This window comes from Leguminivora glycinivorella, chromosome 2 (assembly GCF_023078275.1).
Source record: "Leguminivora glycinivorella isolate SPB_JAAS2020 chromosome 2, LegGlyc_1.1, whole genome shotgun sequence".
In the NCBI taxonomy this organism is placed as follows: domain Eukaryota; kingdom Metazoa; phylum Arthropoda; class Insecta; order Lepidoptera; family Tortricidae; genus Leguminivora; species Leguminivora glycinivorella.
In genome coordinates this window covers 30,075,971-30,092,114 of record NC_062972.1, presented here as the reverse complement: position 1 = coordinate 30,092,114, position 16,144 = coordinate 30,075,971, and the positions used below count along the sequence as shown (strand labels likewise).

The following is a 16,144-nucleotide window of genomic DNA, read 5'->3' as shown; positions in this document are numbered from 1 at the left end:
AACGGAGCGACGAATTGTCGTGATTTTTTAAGTGCAGATAGTTGAAGGTATGGAGAGTGACATAGGCTACTTTTTGTCTCTTTCTAACGCGAGCGAAGCCGCGGGCAAAAGCTATTAATAGTACATTACATCAGAGGCCGGGAAAATGAGGATTTCCGGCCAAGTGGATATATACGGCCGAGCGAGCGTGCGAGCGAGGCCGGATAGGGATACGAGGCCGGGAATCCGTTTTCACGCCGAGGCATGTATAGTGCTTTTCTCAAACATACAATGAAATAAAAAAAAATGCTCTAAAGGACAATATTTTATAAAAAAAAGTTACTTTGCAGGCCTAGGCCTGAAAAATAATATGAAATCCCTTTACAGTCCTCTCGAGTTGTTGCGCCCAAAAAGCGATACTTCCCAGCCCATTTTAAGGAACGTAAAGACAATATTTCATTGCATGTTTGAGAAAATATATTTTAAAGCAATTTGCAGTAATATCTGTTCGTTGTGATATTTACTAATGTTTAACCACTAGATGAGTTTCATTCCGCCCGTTCTCTTACCTGTATCGTAATAACATCGTAAGCTTAGGAGAATGATACCTATGCATTCTATGAGAATGTAAACAGCGCAGCGTCCCCAAATATTATAGTAGAAATATCTAAAGGTGTTAATCCTGTGCCGAGAGGCGGCATTACATATAGTGTGAGTAGAAATAAGTCTCTACATCACTCATTTCTCTTTAGTGCTACTCTCTTGAGTACTTTTTTTTCTCATTTAAAATACAAATACATAATCTTATACTTTTAAACGAGCAATTCTTGTATATTTATTTATTTATTTATTTATTTATATATATATTTATTTACACTGACGATCTCGGAAACCGCTCTAACGATTTCGCAGAAATTTGTTATGTGGGGGTTTTTGGGGGTGAAAAATCGGTCTAACTTATCCTTAGGTCCCGGAAAACGCGAATTTTCGAGTTTTCATGCGTTTTTCTTCGCGCGCCATCTCGTGTGCAGTAGTTGTACTGTTAAGACAGAATTCTTTCGGTCAATGTAAGTACTATTTATTGCAAACACTAGATGGCGACACAGGTCAAAGCTAAAACGAATAGAAAATACACTATTTGAGTTTTTGTGGCGAAATGCGCGCCATCTCGTGTGGAGTAGTTGTGTTGTTAAGGCTGAGAATTCTTTCGCTCGATGTAGGTACTATTCATTTTTGAACTAGATGGCGACACATGTCAAGGATACAAAACAGAACCGAGCGAAGCTCGGTTGCCCAGATTAAAATACAATATGACATAACCACAACATTAAAATTTTGCAAAAACCCCCGACATAGTGGACAGCTGAAAAAAGAAACTAATTCGGTTCTTCTGTACGGGAGCCAGGATGCACACAGAAACAGACAGACACACACACACACACACACACAGACAAACAGACAGACATGTCGTTTTGGCGTCGGGGGTTAAAAAGTTATGAAGTGGTACATGCATCAAATTTATTTGTAAGATTTTAATCTGTGTTTTTAGTATGTTTTAATGACTGTATTATTTCTGTATATGTTATAACATGTTGAACAATCAAATTGAATGTATTGTATCAGAATATAGTCGCAGGACATTAGCCGACTGCTATCGGTGTAATTACCGGAACGGACTGATTGGATTTAGCCGCGATTAAAATGCTCGGTCGTAATGCCCCAAAAACAGACCAACACGTAAATAACCTGAACATTTCGAATTTTAAACACCCTAAATCGATTTTAAATTTTATTTGTAAATTTTATTTGTAAATGTTGTTATTTGTATCTTTATTTATTGAAATACTAGCGACCCGTCCCGGCTTCACACGGGTACTATACCTACATGTACAGTGCCGGACAAAATGCATCATACACCGATATATACTTAAAAGAAAAATTGTATCATAATTTCTTTACCCTTAAACTTAACATCACAGTTGTATTGGAAAACTTTTAGCTAATTTCATGGCGTATAATATACAGACAATAACATATCAATGATCGTACAATTATTTTTTTAAATGAGTATAAATATAAATATCAGTACTTTTGGCTCTGGACCAATTTGATCATACAGTAATTCAAATACGAATGAAATGCAATGTAGTAGTGTGTATGGCTTTCATCTGCTTTAGATATCGCTGATTGTCTCGGAGGAACATTTTCAGTTAGAAACTGAAGGTATTTATCTAACCCAAGCTTTTTCCTGTGTGTCTACTAAAGTAGGCAAAGTGGGTATAATTCAGAATGACATTTTCTTTATTTTTCCAAAAACTTCCTTAAATTTTGGCTTGGATTGATTACATGAGACTGTAATGTCACGCTATTACACTATATACATCGGGTTGGCTCGCCAATACACACCGCACGTCCGTGCTCCATCGCACTCGGACACCGACTGCCATATGTACTCGAGACACCTATATACTACATCCCTTTCTTGTTTTAATTTTTTTTTTATAAATATTTAAATAATAGGTCAATTTAGTTTTAATTCAAATACTTGCCATGCTGTGCCGTGTATCTTTTTTTTTCTTTTTAATGAACTACGTTTCTTCTAATTCTAATTCTTCTTTAAATCTGTTACCTTTTTTAATTCAGACTGTTTTGAAAACTAGATTAGTACATTTTTTTTATATACATATACGATTGTTTTTTTTTCTTTCTTCAATAGCATACAATATAATTGTACAATGCAAGCATCGCACATTTCTCGCGTCAGCATTAAAATTAATATAATTATGACTTGATTAGAATTGCTTTGCATTGCTTGATTGCATTTGCATGCATTTAGTTATGTTTTATTGCAAATAAATAATGATTGATTGATTGATTGATCGCTGTATTTGCGATTACGCTATACATCGATTTATGCATTAGTTTATGTTTATACGTGCTCCTAGCTAGTACTCAGTATACCTTGGTTATCAATAAATTTATAAGTGTATCAAAAATCAGTGTTTCTATCAAGACTACCATCAACCATCAAGAATCATATCATCTAAGGTGTACGGCTCGTACAATAATATTTCACTAATTTCATACCTTTTCATGATTTACATTATTATTATTTTTTTTTAATAGGTCGCTTGTCAGGCGTCTAATGTATATTAGGTAATTATTGATGATAACATTGATAACTGATTGTATCGGCCCTATACTTCATTATATGCACCTATTATTGCTAGTAACTAGTAAATAGTACATATAAGTATTTAGTTATAGAACCTAATGTATCTGGAGCCTCGTCTGCCGACAAACCATACTCTGGTTTGGCAGAAGATAAATTTAGTTGTAGGTTTAGTTTTTGAATAAACATTTATTTCATTTTATTTCATTTTTCATTTCATCTAATGCAATTCATAATACTTACGGATATTATAATGTTTAGTTAGATCTACTCATAAATTTAATTATAAATTGCAGTGCATAGTTATTAAAACTTTTACTGTCTACTGTTTTTTTTTCTGGATCGAAAGGGCTCGTGATTCATTGCATTGTAATACATAGAGATACTATATAGAATATGCATTAAAATCCTATTCAGGGTCACGTATCCACTTTATCGTTTTATTGATTTTGTTTCATCATGATCAGCTTTCTTTCTCGTAGATACTTTGTACCACACAAAGTAATCAACGATTAATTTTCTAAAATAGATAGCTGTTCATATACTATTTAAGAAGTGCTTACCCAATTGACCCAATTATACTAACATCCGATTTATATCTACACAGTATGTATATATTTTAGATAACACTTTTCTTTTAAAGTATTTTATCAACATCTTTTTTTTATTATTATTATCTCTTTATCTATCTTAAGATCTTAACTCTTAGGCTAGGCTATTTTATAATATGATTATTAAAGAAATTACAAAACCACTTTTTTTTTTTTTTTTTTTTTTTTTTTGGCTGATTGGCTATTGACCATAGTCACACCCGATGGAAGGTGAAGATATAGTCGAAGATGGAGCTCACCGATTCAGTAATACTTAGCATATTCACTTTTATCTTAAAGACACCGAGGTCGTATTTTTCTGGGAACATCTATGGTGGGAGTGCATTCCATTCCTTTGATAAAATATTATCTAAATTATTACCCAAATATTATCTCCTTCATTTACTTTCTTTGCGCTGTTAACCGAACAAATCAGCATGCCCATTTACAAGGCATCAAGTCATACTGAAATTGACCGGAGTAACAGGAGTAACAGAATACTTATACAGCTCACCGAACTACGAGGTAACTACCTCGTAGTAGGTAAGCACAGTGTTTCTCCCCAGGTACCACGATTTGAATTTGTTTTTGCAGCTGTGTCTTTAAATTCCTTCAGGAGATGTTATAATTATCTTGACAGACTCAGCGTTTATTTATGTGTCACACGGAGAGAAAAACAACTAGATTTAATGTTCGTTCAATATTTCTATTTTTTTTTTTTGTTAAAATTGCGCCTACGTGTTCTTTCATTCCAACTACAAGTTTGATGTTGTTAAGTGTAGTTACACTTCCTTCTACATTTTTTTTATACCACGTCGGTGGCAAACAGTTATAGGGCCTCCTAATTGAAAGCGGTCACCGTAACCTATGGACGCCTGCAACTCAAGGGGTGTCACATGCGCGTCGTCGACCCATTAGAAACTTGTATACTCCTTTTTTTTTTTAGAACCCCATACTGTAGTTCATCGGGGAATACCTTGACATAGCTCATTCCACAGCCGGAGCGTTCGTGGGAGGAAATATTATTGTTTTTTTTTTTTTTGAACCAATCTTTTATTTAAACCAACAAGTCGATTTTGTAAAAGCACATGTCACATATTGATTTAAACATATGTTTGGCTGATTCAATAAAATATATTTTAACAAGTTTGACCTTGTTGTTAGGTTCGTACAAATTCGACTTGTATCATCAATATTGTGATTTATTCCCTTTACTAAAATACTATTGTTTCAAACAGATAAACACGCAACAAGACGAGTTTGTTAGATTCACAAGGCAAATTTCTCTCAGTTGTACCCTTAACTTCACATCCGTCTATCAATCCATTTATATATAGAATAGAATCATGTTCCCTAACTTCTAAATAATGTGCATTGTAAGTAGTTAGGTACCTAGATAATTGACGTGAAGCATTGAAATATGTGATTATTTAACATTTTACAATCACTACAGACAAAGCTGATTCAGCCGCTGATTGTTGTCCTTTTGTTCATTTTCTTGACCAGACGAAATAAGGTCACTAGTGAGATTTATTAATTTTATAAATTTACAAACTTAGGTTACTAGTTCGCTTGGAAAATCTTATACAAATTTAATATGTATTCACGAAAGAGAGACCACATTTCAATATCCTCCCGTGAAATTACGCAAACAAGTTCAGCATTTTTATTTCTTATTTTTTTTTCTATATTAGTTCAATAGAGGCTCACAGATCCATTAGTTTATTTGTTTTAACTGGACACCTGACTTGTATGAGATTCACCTACATGAATCTCTGCAGTATGTACCTATTACCCTAACTGATAACGAGTACCTTCAGTACCAATATATTTTTATAATGATTTTCAACTGACGTAGATTGTCTTTGAAAATCTATCATAGATCAACTTAAATAGGCATGTCTTTCTCTTGAGGTCACCCATACTGACAAAGCCTTGTTGACGGTAAGCAGAGTTAGCAACTTCTTTTTTTTTCCGCGTTGTTGAAATGTATCAAGCGTTCGCTTAATTTTATTCAATTCAGCTGCACCACTACGTGTTTTTTTTATATACAATGCAATGTCAAACCAATGAACTGTCTTTATTTTTTTTTTTTCACTCTTTTCACTCTGATTGACGTTAGCGGCATCTAGGTATATAAAGAGTGCTCTTTTCCAGCGCTACCACCGAACTCCTACTGATGTAGGATCACCTTCGCTGTCAAATGCCTCCAACGACAATTAAGAAGCCATACTGGACTTTCTTGGGGCAACCTGTACCCAATCAATTTAATGATTCTAACTAACACAAGTCAAAATATATTATATTGAAAATATTTCAACTTATGCTATCTCAAAGTACTCAGTCATTGTACTTGAGTGTTTTACTGGGGTAGTTGTCTCAGACTCTCAGGCACTGGATGCCTTGGTATTTTTTCTTTCATATGTGTAATTTATTTTGGTTTCAATTTAATGATATTTATTGACCGACGTCAATCTACTATTATGACAATTGAAGGCTCAGATAGCATTTATCATCTGATCTAAGCGTCATTTAAGCGCACGTTCAACCAGTATAACCGTAATTTACTTCGTGTTTAGGTTATTATCATTAAGCTCATATTTGCAACAATTCAATGTTCAGTTTTTTTTTTTTTTTTTTTTTTTTTTTTTTTTTTTAATTGCTGTTTAACTATGTTTACAACAATTTAATGACCAGATAAATATATCTGCCTTAACCAAGGTAAGTATTTGTTTTTTTTTTCATTTATTTTACATGACAATTAAATGTCTAGATTCAGTAATCTGCTGGTTCCACATATATCTATATTTATCCTCGTAAGGCTAAAGTCATGTCAAATTAATGACCAGATACATTTTATCTGCTTTGAATGAGCCGTGCACACTGTACAGGTCAGGTCATTGTTATTCTGTTACCAGTAGGTTTTTTTTCCATGACAATTTAATGTCCAGATTCGGTAATCTGCTGTATTAACTAGCTTAATAACCAGAATTTCTGTTATCCAATTCACACACATGACAATTAAATGTCCAGATTCTGTAATCTGCTGTTTCCAAATTCGCAATTGAATGCCTTATTTTCAGCCACAAATGGCATAAAATTTCATAGTATTTAGATGCCATTTAAATGGTCGATACTAAACAATATAATTGAATGTACAGAGTGCACCTCCATGTGCTGTTTCCAAATTCGCAATTTAATGCCTTATTTTCAGCCACAAATGGCATAAAATTTCATAGTACTTAGGTGCCAATTAAATGTTCGATACAATTGAATGTACAGAGTTGCATATCCGTTTAATGCCTCTTTTTTTCTGCCGACTTTACTGACAAAGTAATTTAATACTTAAATGGATTTCTTTATTTATTATAAGTAGGTCTATTTAGCACTTAATGTGAACCCATCTAGTTTTCTGGTTTTTAAGTAATTAAATACTCAGATAAAACTGCTCGAAATCGGCGTTAGGAATGTCGTATTACGTAAAATTACGTAAGTCAATCCGCGACAAGAGTATTAGTCACGATTTTATGGCATGTTCAATCAATTCAAAAGATTCACGTTCAAGTGATAATCTATCTCTAAATAAGTGTTACTTTCCCGACATATGCATAGATCCTTTCATTTGCAGCTGTAGTTCAAATAACCACTTAATGAAGTCGTGACTTACGTTACTTTTACGTAAATTCACCCCTGTAAGGAAGTATACTTAGGTAAGTATTTATCTAGTTTGTTTTGGTTTTCACCTTACTCTCAAACATCGACTAATGCTACCATAGGACATTTAAGTGTGATGGTTGTACAACATTTTATCATTCAAGTAAATGCCTTATTTAGGTAAATAGCTTAACCATTCATAAATTTAGCAACATCACATAATTTTGTGTATTAAACCAACCAACAGGTAGATGGTAACTTCACTAATTAAAAATAAATATAATTTCTTTTGGTTGGACGGAAATTATTGTAATGATTCCGGGCTGTGATTTATGTAAATAATAAATCAATTTTATAAACCCACTACACATAAACTCAAATAACATTTTGGTACCTAAAAACATTTGGCAATCTAGGTAGGTAACCAAACCGTTTACTAGGTAGGTAGGAGCCACACACCGACACCTGTATGTATAGGCATGACAATCTAGGAAGGCTGGCCGTATGTTGTCAATTGCCTCAAACATTTTATTAATTGCATCGTTCGGTTACCTGCTTAAGGTTTATATTCGCACGGTTGAAAGAAATAACATTTCATTTATTTTTATTTGGTTTTGACTTAATTCTTGAAAAACTGCCGTTATAATCATTTCGCTTTGTAGTATTTAATGAACACTTTCATTTAGCTTCATTACGTTCCGAAACTACTAAGAATGCCAGTAATTTAAAACGGCAGGTAACCAAACCTGTTTACAAAAAGATAACGGTGCATCATGGCGCATCGTTACTCGATTTTATAGGTTATGTTACTTATGTTTCTATCCCATCTTTTCCGAATACTAGATTCACGTGGTAAGTACTTGCTTTTATCCTCGTCGCCACTTGTAATGTCACGCTATTACACTATATACATCGGGTTGGCTCGCCAATACACACCGCACGTCCGTGCTCCATCGCACTCGGACACCGACTGCCATATGTACTCGAGACACCTATATACTACAGAGACTATGTTAGCCATTCAAGCTATTCATTCCTATTAATCATAACAAACGCATGAGATATACATACTGGTATTGTCTTTCAGCCATCGCCCGTCTGAATATATATATGATGTGTTTAATAAAGATGACTGAAAGAAAATACTAGTATGTCTATTTCATGCGTTCATTGTGATTCATAGGATTAAGTAGCTTCAATGGCTAACATAGTCTCATGTTATCAATCCTAGCCAAAATTTAAGAAAGTTTTTGGAAAAACAAAGAAAATATCAAATGTTATTCTGAATTATACCCACTTTTGCCTACTTTAATAGGCACACAGGAAAAAGCTTGGGTTAGATAAATACCTTCAGTTTGTAACTTAAAATGTTCCTCCGAGACAAGCAGCAATATCTAAAGCAGATGAAAGCCATACACACTTATACATTGCATTTCATTCGTATTTTAATTACTGTATGATCAAATTTGTCCAGAGCCAAAAGTACTAATATTTATATTTATACCCATGTAAAAAATAATTGTACAATCATTGATATGTTATTGTCTGTATGTTGTACGCCATGAAATTAGCTAAAAGTTTTCCAACACAACTGTGATGTTAAGTTTGAGGGTAAAGAAATTATGATACAAAGTTTATTTTATATATCGGTGTATGATGCATTTTGTCCGGCACTGTAAACCTTCCTCTAGAATCACTCTATCTGTGTAAAAAAACCGCATCAAAATCCGTTGCGTAGTTTTAAAGATTTAAGCATACATAGGGACAAAGGGACAGAAAAAACGACTTTGTTTTATACTATGTAGTGATAGTGATGTAGTAATGAAGTGTTAACAAAATCTACCCTCCTCAAAAGGCTCCGCTAGTTGAGGCTACATGAAAGCATGACACGACCAAATAAGAAGGTTAAAGACAGGTCGCTCAGTGACAGGTCGGTTGGTTGGTTGGTTAATCGACACACGTTGCATCTGGGCATTTTCAGAATTTGTGTCCCCCCCAATTAGCGTAAGTTGTTAACAAAAATTTACTCGCTGTCAGTTTTGTAACGACAATTTTAAGCATAAAATCTGTCAAAAAATTTTTTTTTTCACATTCTGAATGTAGATTATCGCTTAAAGTTTATGAAATTAACACAAAAACAATATTTTTATTGAAATTTCATGCTTAATTATCGTCACAAAACTGACAGTGAGTTAGTTAATTTTTGCTAACAACTAATACGCCCAAATTCTGAAAATGCCCATCTACATTATTTAAAAAAAAAAATACTAAAAAGGACAGAGTGTAAGGCCTACTATTATCTTATATATTATGTATTTGTGTATACAAAATGTAATTTTAATAACCGGCAAAGATTTCTAGATTATTATGGGCTAGCTATGTAAAAAAACATACAACATCATATTTCGTTTAATTTTGCGCACTCAGTCTTTACCCATTTTATTCTGTTTAATTAATTAGTTAATTTAGTTTAATGGTCTCTAACGTGTGCGGTGCGCACACGACGATCCATTGAGTTGATATTACATGCGGTCGAGGTGATTGGAGGATTAGAGCGATTTTTTGTGTTTAGTGTTTATAATTTATGGAAATTTATGAAAATATTCGGTAAAATTAAGGCACACTTTTATATTGTTTTGGGGCCTTCATAAGCTAAAATACCACTACCTTAAATAAAATCGTCGGTTATAAAAATTATACCCTGTAGAATACACCCTGTAGATGAGGCTATATTGAGTTAACTCAAAAACTACAAATAGAAACAAATGACAATAGGCTCTTTAAGAAAGATTCGCTTTGATAGAACATTCTCAAAAACTTTTGATTAAATATAAATTGGTTTGAAACTTGTTTGATACATTTGCTCTTGAAATGTTAGTACTTATTGCAAGACAGATTTTCAACTTCAACTGTTAAAAGTTTATTTGAGACGCTTTGTTTTTCTAAGCTGATTGAAGTACTGATAAATCTTAGCAAACCTTTATAAGGTACAAATCACTCACTTTATTGATATTATGTGCCGGTGCCACGTTAAACGACAGTCTCAATGAAAATTCATTTTCAGAATTATTGACAACTAGCTTTATTTTTTTTTTATATTTTTTTTACTACTAGCTTTCGCTCGCGTTAAATTTCGGAAATTACGGAATGTTCCATACAAATTTCCACCCCCCATTTTAGGGAAGTGGGGGTTAGAAAGAGACAAAACGATACCTCCTAAGTATACTGAGCCAACCAACATTTTTACGAAAATCGGTTTTTTTCATATTTTCGTTTAAAATACTTAAATCTATCTTCCATAAAAATTTTGAGCTGAAATTCCTGTTAGTTTTTAAAATAAAACAGCGTATATGATTGTAACTAACACCATTTTTTAAGTGAGAACATTGTATACTGAGCTAAGTCACTTGGTCCATTGTACGCGGTACAAGTATCGCGCAAGTGCGGCGCAGGAGTGGTGTAACTGGTAGTTAGCTCAGTATGCATGCTTCTTGTCGATATGAGTGCACGTTGCAACAGTATGTCTGCCCGATGATTACCGCTGCATAGGTTTTCGTTGCTAAATATTTGATAAATTAAGCTTATTTATACCATAACACCATTAGTTTGCATGTGAATAAATAGTATCAGTGCAAAATGAAGAGGACGAGAGGAAGAAATTTAGTCGCATTGGTTTTAAATGAAACTCAAAACCGTGAATCGAGTTGTAAGTAATTAAATTAGATTATTTTTTATGCATTTAACTTTGTCAATGGCTTGTTTTATAATAATGTTTACTATAGGTTTCTAAGAACTAACAGTGTTGTTTTGTTTTAGTGTCACCACTGCCTCTAGAAACTGAAGGTTTTCGAGGCGAAATTTCATTATTAGAAAAAATGGACTTAGATCATCTAGAACAGGGAGTATTTTCTGAAAGTACACTTTTCAAAGATATAGCATCAGATCAAAGCTGTATATCGCAAAACTCGCCAAGACTTGGAATTGAGTTGGAACCTCTAGTGCCAGTGGAGTTTTCTGAAAGTGTACTTTTCGATGATTTTTCAGTGGAGCGCAGCTGTTCCTCACCTAATGTAGTGGAATATGAAAAATTATTAGTAGTTGCAGATGTACATGAACAAAAATCGATCGAGCCAAGATTTGAGTCGGAAAAACGATATGTTCAAAAAGAGAAGCTAATTACCGGTTTCAACAATATTAAACTGGCTTATCTTAAGCCAATACCTATACAGGGTGTTTGGAAACCGGATGCAAAGCCGAAAGTAGGAGATAGTCTAGGCCATGTAGAACATTTTTAGCCATACTTGTCTTAGACAAATGTTATTAGTTTTTTTTTTAATTTAAATTTTAAGATTTGTCGGAGAAAACTGCAAAACTTCAGACTAAATCGATAATTAGTACTTTTTTTACTGCAGGTAGATTTTTTTGTTTTATTTCGTATTGTGCAATGTCTATCAAACACTAGAAAAGTGATTTCAAACATCTTTGTCTAAAGAAAACAAGTTGACAGCGATTTAAAATTTTAGTTACATGAAAATGTAAATGATTTAAGTGATTTCAAAGTACGATAAAAAAAAATTAAAATAACATTTGTCTAAGACAAGTATGGCTAAAAATGTTCTACATGACCTAGACTATCTCATACTTTCGGCTTTGCATCCGGTTACCAAACACCCTGTAGATAAAGACAAATTCAAAGATCTTAAATATTTATGTCAACGTGGTATTATTCCAACTCAATATCATGATTTTTACAACAGTTTAATTACCTACATAGATTAAAAACAAACATGTGGGAAAACGAAAGTGATTGGTAATTTACCTACTATCGAGTGCCATAATTATTGTTTTATAATACTCAAATAAGACTGATTAAATTCTTAGGGTACGTAGCTTTAAGTTATAGTACCTTTAAGTTAGATATATTGTTTAAAACAATTAATAAAGATTTATGTTTTCAATCCTTTCAATAGGGTAGACCGAGGCTAATCGGATCACCGGGTATATCGGATCAAGGTCCAAAATCTCTTAGTGTTTTGAAAATCTCTTCAAATTAATCGCACTTCAGTTGAACCACACTATCCCTCTTAGTCTTCGATCGATTACTTTTAAAAAAATTGCAATATACTAAGAGATTTCGGACCTTGATCCGATTTGCCCGCTCATCCGAATAGCCTCGGTCTACCCTATAGGTACCCAAGTATACTAAGGTACCTATATTATAGAAAAAACGTGATCTCTTTTGAGATTCCTAAATTAAACCATTGAAACAGTTCCTATATTATTATTTATAAGAAAAAATATCTTTATTAAATGTAGGCAAAACAGGGTGGCTAGCCGAATGGCACAATCGCTCACGAAACGCTCACGAAACGAAGCGCTAGTAGATATCTATCTCTATCGCGCTTGCGTATTGGCGCGACAGAGCCAGCGGCGTATCGCTTTCGTTTGGCGTCGGAGAAATGCCATTCGGCTACGGGGCCTGTTGTTTAGTTTCTAAGTAACGATATATTATTTTGTTGATTTATATGTATACAGTCCAAAAGTGAATTGCGTTGTATTTTTGAGTAGCTACCTACCGCTGACTAACTAAAATAAGAAATCCAGTTCTTAAGAAAACAATATGTAGGTAGTATCTGATTAAGTATATTTTTTTGTTATAAAACATAGATGCAACCATACGAATGATGTATGAAGTATGTGATTAATGTGTTGATTTTCTTACATAATAAAAAATGATTTTGATTCTATATACTTAATTTCGTGTTTTAACATTTAAGGTCAGGTGGGGTAAGGGAAACATACTTCATTTTTTATATTTTACATCGAGCTCTAATCACTTTATTTAATGTCGTATATTCATCTTGACCGACACAAAGTATGCTTCTTTAAGTCTGCTTTCTAGGGCGAAATTAATTTTTAAACTAGCTTTATTGCATGTAGCTGAAAGTTGATAAAATGTTTAGGCTGGTCCTGCCGTTTCCCTTTCCCGGGTTTTGGGGTAAGGGAAACACTTCGCTAAAATCTCAAAGTATTGGTGCTAGTGTGGATTATACCGGCAATGTGAATTAAAAAAAACATCATCAATCAAATGGAGACTTTGGTTCTTTGACATATAGTTTAAAATAGAAAATATTTACATAAATTGAAATTCGGGGTAAGAGGAACATATGGGCTTGAGACAGGGGTGGTTAACTAAAAATTATAATTGTTTTTAAAGATTTTTTTTACAAGTTTTTTTCGAAAATTCAAATTTCAGTAATTGCAAATTAAAGAACGACTATTAATTATTAGCAATTATTCGTATTTAAAATACTGAAGCTTGGATCAATACAAAATTTCTGTACTTATAGAATATGTGTCTCTGAAAATGTTCATGACCCCTGAAATCGGGAAAAGGAAACATATGTTCCACTTACCCCGGCTATGGTAGTTCCCGTTACCCCGGTATGTCATTTGTAGGTTGTGTTATGAATCACGTTGAATTTTCATATTTACAGCATAGTTTTCTCAAATTCAAATACCAGACATGAACATTAAACATATAAAGGAATATTTACAGATATCAAAAGTCTTCGGACATGACTTTTTGCTACCCAAATCACTATACAAATAATACTCGTCCAACTCGTGGTCTTGTAGCACGACAACTGATTTTTTGTTTTTGTCAAGGACGCACACTCCTTAGAGCTAGCGCTATTTTTGTTTTTGTTTTGGAACTAAATCCTAGGTAGTACCTTACCGACCACCAAATGACCCAGCTACAGTCTATGAATTCAGAGTTACCAATCAGTGTTTCCCTTCCCCCATAGTCCCCCTTACCCCACCTGACCTTACTTATTAAAAAATGTGTCCTATAATATAAAAAAAAAGAAAACATATTATAGAAACAGATTCAATATACATAATTATCTGTATATACACACCCATATATATAAATAGAATAAAAATAACATAATACCCACAAGTTACTGTTTCACATTACAGATAAATCGTTATAGATATAACACATCAAACGGAAAACGAGTACTTACCTACTATACATACAAGTATATTACCTACTATACAAGTATATATATCAAACAAAGTACCTTGTCATATATTTTATGTAAAAAAAGTATTTTATTTTACAAATATATTGATTATCCTCTATTATTATGCCACGACGTATATTGGAGCAAGTGGTAGTTGATCCAGTATACCAAGAATGACAGCAAGTCGATTACACGTAAACTGGAGTATCTAAAGTTATCTCAAAAACTATTATTTATAGCTATATTCTATGAATGCAGATAAGACTAGGATATATTCATATAAAATACTTATAAGTTTGATAAAGATATCTTTACGCATACTTTAGTTACAACACATTATACCTTTGAATGCCTCTCCTGTAAAATTGTGATTTTGCAGTTAGCTCAGTATACTTAGGAGGTATCGAAAAGGTAGCCTATGTCACTCTCCATCCCTTCAACCATCTCCACTAAAACTACACTAGTCACGTGAATTCGTCGATCCGTTTTGCCGTGAAAGACGGACAAACAAACAGACACACACACTTTCCCATTTATAATATTAGCATGGATTAGCTATGACAACATTTTTTAGGTACCTACGTACCTAAAGAAAATTGTCAGGTACTTAAATAATTACTCGTAAATAGTATTATTTTTTTCTGTTGGCACTTAAGTTTACTAATTTATGATATTGATATAATAATATTGTAAAACTGTAAAATTATAGTATAAGAATATTGAGAAACTTCTCTATTATACTATTATCCAAACATTTTTTGTAAAGTATAGGTACAATGATACTACGCGCAAGATGCAAACAAACATAAATAAAAAAAACATATGTAGATTATGTAGGTATGAAGGTCGCAAAAAGTATTAACTGTAGGTGAATTATTTCTTACAAATGATACATAAAGCCCTTTGACGTCATGTCAAGTTTAAAAATTCTGGTCTAGTTACATCTCATAATCCTGAAATAAATGTACTAGTATGTACAATACAATACAATACAAATATTCTTTATTGATCACTAATCTAACAAGATGACATTAAAAAATAAGCACATAACTTTAATTAACTATGGTATACAACAGACGGTCTTATCGCTAAAGAGCGATCTCTTCCAGACAACCTTTGGGTAGTAGAGACAAGACACAAAAAAGAACTTATTTGAGTAGGTGATGCAGTGAGTGATAGAAAACGTCAAATAATCTACTACTACCACTAGTACTAAGTACACTAAGTAGTACTAGCAATAAGTCATAAAACCTTGTTCCCAGGTTCACAAAAGCGAAGCAGGTGGCAGTTCTACACTACGAGGGAGCGATGGAGTCGGAGCCCCCAGGAGACCCCACCTGGAAAGAGCTGCATAACGAGGGATTGGTAAGACTTTGTTGCGTTCTTTGAAGATTTGTTCCATGCAGTCTCCTACTAGTTTTGGCTTGCTTTGGGTCCGTTTTGTGTTCATGAAGCTAAGCGATTAGCACTATAAGTCCTAAATTCGAAAGAGGTATACTGTCAACAGGTGCTGACTCAAGTCTGATACATTCGGGGTATAGTGAGATCATTTGTACACTCTAAAAGGGATGATTTCCGGGATTAAAACTACATATAAGTATGTATACTAAACTAAATCGTTCAGCAGAAAACTGTTTGTACCAGAGCCAAATGAGAATTTCTTTTTTTTTGCCAATAATTTTTTTTTATTGTTTTAGGGAATTTTAGGTCAATTGTAC

At 33.3% G+C, this 16,144-nt stretch overlaps 1 protein-coding gene across 2 annotated transcripts in view; it reads left to right on the top strand.

The window, feature by feature from the left end:
• The window catches only part of LOC125241203 (laccase-1-like), a 216,675-nt gene that overhangs the window by 189,833 nt on the left and 10,698 nt on the right, over positions 1–16,144 (top strand). For both annotated transcript variants that reach the window (XM_048149575.1, XM_048149569.1), the window contains exon 9: positions 15,689–15,791. In XM_048149575.1, the coding sequence (XP_048005532.1) occupies positions 15,689–15,791 (103 nt within the window). The remainder of the gene's footprint in view (positions 1–15,688; positions 15,792–16,144) is intronic.